Consider the following 5,199-nt stretch of genomic DNA (forward strand, 5'->3'; position numbering starts at 1 on the left):
GCTCCACAAGCTTGGGTGCCATGTCCGTGCTGGGGCGTGCTGAGCCTGGGTGACAGCCTGCCACGGCCTGGGGTGCCCTCGAAACTGGGGCTGTCTCTTTAAATAAGGGATCGCAGCAGCCTCCCCATCGGCTGGGGGAGCTCGAGGAATGCCCTCAGCCGGGCTCTGGCATCGGCTGCTTCTGCCTGGTTCATCAATCCGCCTCGGGCTCTGCTCAGCCATTGGCTGCCTCTACCTGGCTCCTGGAGCCATCTCGGGAATCCTCTCGGCCACAGGCTGTGTGGGCCTGACACCAGCTCGGTCAGGCGGCCGGCCGCTCACTTCCGCTTCCGGGTGAAAGTGCGGGCCGGGGCCTGCTGGCGGGGAGGTGGTTGTTAGGAGCCGCGGTTGCTAGGGGCGACCTAGGACGGACGTGGGGCAGCAGCAGCAGCATGGCGGGGAGCCGGCTGGAGAAGCTGGGGACTGTGTTCACCCGGTACGGGGTCTCCAGGGACGGGACTGGGGAAGTTTCCTGGGGGCTGCTACGGGCAGGTCCTAACTGCCTGGGGTGTGAGAGGGCAGGTTCTTCCCCCTCCCCGCTACCTGGCTGTCTGGCCTGTGGGGCCCCTGTTGACAGGCTCCACCTCCCTCCCGTGCGGGGAAAGGGGCTGTTCCCTCGGGGGTGTCGGTTGGGGTCGGGGAGGTGGGCGAAGGGGCTGGAGGAGGGCTGGTGCCCCTCGAACTGATAAGTGTGTGTGTGTGGGGGGGGTACTGTGTGGGGGGGGAGGGGCACTGTTGGGGGGGAGGGTGTGCTGGGGGGATACTGTGCTTGTAGGTAGGAGCTATAGGAGGGCAGGTGCCCCGGTGCAGCATGGGTTCCCACAGCTAGGTTGTTTCCCTTCTCTCTTGGGCCTTTCAGCGGGGCTGATTTTCACCTTTTTCCCAGCTCACGTTCTTCCTCCTCCCTTTGCGTCTCTCTCTCTTCCCCCAGGACACGGGATCTGCTGCGGTCCAAGGTGCTGGCTGAGGCGCAGAAGCCCTTGTGGTTCGATGTGTATGCCGCTTTCCCTCCACTGAGGGAGCCCATCTACCGGGAGCCCCGTCAGCGCTATGGCAAAGTGAAGGATGTCATCCCTCCCCTTCTGTACCAAGAGGATGAGATCCGAGCGTGAGTTCTGCCGTTGCCTTCCATCTCTTTCAAGTTTTCCTGTAGCACAGACACAGTATTATCTATGCCGGTGGCCAAACCATGGCTCATGCAGCTCTTTTACAGTTAAAGTGCTGCTCACAGAGCCCCCCACGCTTTCCTCCCATTCTCCACCTACGGGGGGGCGAGGGAGAAGCTCGGGACCTCTGCATTGTGGGGGGGTAGGGGCTTCTGCCCAGTGGGGAGGAGGGTCTCGGGGCTTCAGCCATGTAGGGCGTGCCTGCTGGGGTTTGGGGCTTAAGCCGGGGGTGGCCAAATCCCAGCAGGTTTAAGCCCCAAACCCTGGGAGGTGCCTCCTGCTGGGCTGAAGCCCCAAGCTCCAGCATGCTGGCTCCAACTCTCAAACTTCTGAAGATTGTCGTATTCCACTTAGAGTGTCAGTGAGTTCTGATCTATGCCATAAAACATGCAGGAGAGGTTTCAGTTTCCCTTTGAAATTTGCAGTACACTGCAGAGGGTGGCACTAACAGCTATCCAACAGATGGACCTATCTGTCACACCTTACTGAAGCCATTGCTCCTGTGTGAAACTTATTTATTTGTTTAGAATCTTTAAAAGTGTCTCTTCCATGTTTGAGGCATATGTGCAAATTTGTTTTAAATGATAGATTAGGAGAAAAATACAACAGCTCTTTAACCATTGTTTATCTCTGGCATATTTAATTAACTTTTATGTGCTTAGCTGTTCATTTGTACAATAGGGAAATTGTTGCCCATGATCCTGCAGTCTTGCGTTTGTGGATGTATGTGTTTATAATCACTGAAGTAGACTTGAAAATGATCACTTTAGATCAAGTCTAGTTTACAGTGGGAAACAAGCATCTACAACACCACTTCAACCACCTGGAGCTCTTGTGAAGCGCTTTGTGTCAACAGAATGCTTGTAACAGTTAATAAGTGTTCAAGAACTAGTATAGTTGCATTTATTCTGCGTATCAGTGGCCGCAAGGTCTTGTTTATAGCAGGGTCCTGGGAGCAAGGGCCCCCCAGATTCTATCCTTGTCATGGTTATTAATCTGTTTTGTGACCTTTGGCAAGCCATTTTACCTTTCTGTGCTTCAGTTAACCCATCTTTTAAAAAGTAATAATATTTCTGTGCCTCATAGGTGTGTAGTATGGATTTAAAAGTGTGTGTTAAAGTACTTTTGAGATGCTTGAATGAAAAACAATCTATAAATGTAAAATATAGTGAGTGAGAAGAGAAGTAGTCAAGGAAATCATCTTTGCTCTATCCTAAACTAACTGTTCTCTGGCTTCACAAGTTCATTAACATCTCTGCCAGAACTTATCACCTATACATGGATTAATGAGAAATTCAAACCGTATTTATTTTATTGAATAGGACATTTTATGAAGCATATGGGAATGGTCCAAAAGCCTTTGAACTGTCACGATTAAACTTTAAATCCACCTGCCAGAGGTAAGCTTCATGTTAGAATTAAGCTAGAATTAGCTCTTCAGTTTGTTTAATTAGTGGAATAAAATGTTTTGTTGCTACTGTTTGGTAAGTAACAAATATCTTGAATTCTAGGTTTGTTGAGAAATTCAATGAACTGCAAAAAGAAGGAAAAATTGAGCCGGAAAAATTGTTTGAAGAAACAGGAAAGCAGCTTTTAGCAGAGGGGATCATTCTACGAAGAAAAGGAACAGCAAATGTATGCATTATTTAAAAAAAAAATACTCAAAAGGTGGCTGGTAAATTGATACAGAACCACTTTTTAGGTCGCTAGTTTATATGCATCCCAAGTCATTAGTGACAAAGGCATTACTGTTTTATGGCACCTAGGTGTCTAAGTAAATTGACAGGAATTGGGCCCCCTTCTTGGAAGTTTCAGCAGAAAAGTCAAGAATTGAGTCAGACATGGAAAATTAACTCCCCTCTCTGCCATAGAAGTGGTCATACCATGTCAAGGTTGTACATTTCTGGGACAGAGAGGGAAACTTGCACTGTGGCTGAATGGAGGATTTCAATATCCAGGTCTGTCAAGCCAGCACCTTTCACAAACAGAGCATGTAAAAAACAATAAGGGTTATTCTGTCACTTTGATATATACATTTACATACTAATCCGCTTCAGGGGAAAATATTTTCACTATTCTTAATTTATAAAAAAATATTTCTCCTAGTATCCCACAGTAGTTTAAAGATAACACATTTATAATAGAGTAGATTTATTTTTAAAATGTGTCCATTCCTATTACATTAAGTGCATGCAGTGCTTGTAAAAGGTAGCAGCGTTGAAATAAGTGATATTTGTGGTACAGTAATAGAATATTCTTATGGCAGTGTGCATGATATTGTTATAGAATACAACATATACTATATAACTGGGATATAATTATGACTGGTAAACCGAGCACAAGCATTGTTTTTCCTCCGCAAAAGTTGCGGAGGAGGGAGAAGGATGTGGTTCAAGTTAAAGAGTAGGAAGAAGAAGAAAAATTGTTGCTGGGTGAAGAAAAATTGGAAAGATGAGAAATTCAGTTTAGTTGTGACATTTCTCTCTCTCTTTTTTTTTTTTTTTTTTTCTTTTTTTTTTTTTTTTTAAGTCAGTGTTTCCCAAATCCCTGACAGGTGGCGACCCCTTTCCACTTACATTTTCTGCTTCTCACATTTAGTGCCTTGAATCTCCTCATTCCTTAACTCAGACTAAGATGATAGTAAATTATAGCCTTGATGTTTTATTTCTTCAAGTGTCTATGCATTGGGCTCTTCTGAGGCACACACTGGGACCACAGCTTTCTCTTTGACTTTTCATGAAACCCTTGGGGGGGAAGTCAGGACTCTTTGTAACTGTACATTATGGTGATCATCTTCCTGTAAACTGTAGGTAGCACAACAGACTCTTCAAGAGGCCAAAACCAGGGATCTTGTGTTAGAAATGAATCTTCAAACCATGTTGGAGGAGACACAGGAACAGAAGCAAGACCAGGAGGAGGAGCATCTCGAATCAACAGACATGCAGAAGGAAAATCCCTTGTCCTAACAGTTCTACGTTTCTCAGCTCTGTTGTCTTGGCATGTGTTGTAACATGTTTATGGCCTTTGGCGTTCAATGGTCCAAACTGTACAGACTGTTTGACGACAGGCTATTTGCTCAAGGGGGCATGGTTTAGTTGTCCAGCATTGATGCCTGTTATCCTGTGCAGGACACTTAACTCTTCTGCCTCAATTTCCACATTTGTCAAGTGGGAATAATTCTTTACATTACAAAGATGTTGAGGATTATTTTCCTGAATTGTGCTCTGAGATGAAAAATGTATTAGAGATAATAATGGCTTAGACAATTAAATATTTTAATTAAACATACACCCTCGTCAAGTGTGTCATTTCTTTGTTGTGGTGGGGCTTATTTTCTCACATCGGATAGGATAAATGGTTTTGTGACTGTCTCATCATTGTTAAATAAGCAGTTCTTCTCTTACTGTAGAAATGGTATATGCTATGTAGCCTGACCTGCTGTAATATCTGCATAAAACACCGACTGTCATCTTTTAAATTTTTGTAGAGAAGGCCTACTTTTTAATTGTATATATTGAACAGGGCATCTGTTAGTCTTCTAGATACATTCTCCTGCTTCTCTACTTTTTTTATGCATAATCTGCTAAACCATAACAATACCTGTAAATGTAATCTTGCAATGGGCCCTTGCTGTAACTCTGAAAGGCAGTTGATAACCATCTGTGAAGTGAAAGGTCAAGATTACACATAGTTATTTGCATAGACAAAGAGGCTCGAGCTTTTAGTGAAATAGTCTGGGGGAAAGAGGAGTCTCTTGGCTTTGGGGATTAGAGGTGGGGAAAAGAGAAATTATGAAGACAGCTATGGAGTTGTACTGAAGATTAACCAATCAGCTAACAATTGTATTCAGAAAATGTCTGATCAGTATTTGTTAACATCCACTGTTTACAATTAGGGGTTTTGCGTTTCAATGTAAACCAAAAACAATTACTCAAACACCTATACTATGTATTTTAACAATCAGTTTTAAAAAATAAGCATTAGACATCCCCTC

The 5,199-nt window shown here is 44.6% G+C and overlaps 1 protein-coding gene across 1 annotated transcript; it reads left to right on the forward strand.

Moving 5' to 3' along the window:
- Positions 1-316: 316 nt before the first annotated feature.
- MRPS23 (mitochondrial ribosomal protein S23) lies at positions 317-4,493 on the forward strand. Its single transcript, XM_077836496.1, has 5 exons — positions 317-475; positions 971-1,147; positions 2,528-2,605; positions 2,717-2,840; positions 4,016-4,493. The coding sequence occupies exons 1-5, from the start codon at positions 432-434 to the stop codon at positions 4,169-4,171; spliced, it is 579 nt and encodes a 192-aa protein (XP_077692622.1). The 5' UTR covers positions 317-431; the 3' UTR covers positions 4,172-4,493.
- The last annotated feature ends 706 nt before the right edge of the window (positions 4,494-5,199 follow it).

Source organism: Eretmochelys imbricata, chromosome 17, assembly GCF_965152235.1.
Source record: "Eretmochelys imbricata isolate rEreImb1 chromosome 17, rEreImb1.hap1, whole genome shotgun sequence".
Classification (NCBI taxonomy): Eukaryota; Metazoa; Chordata; order Testudines; family Cheloniidae; genus Eretmochelys; species Eretmochelys imbricata.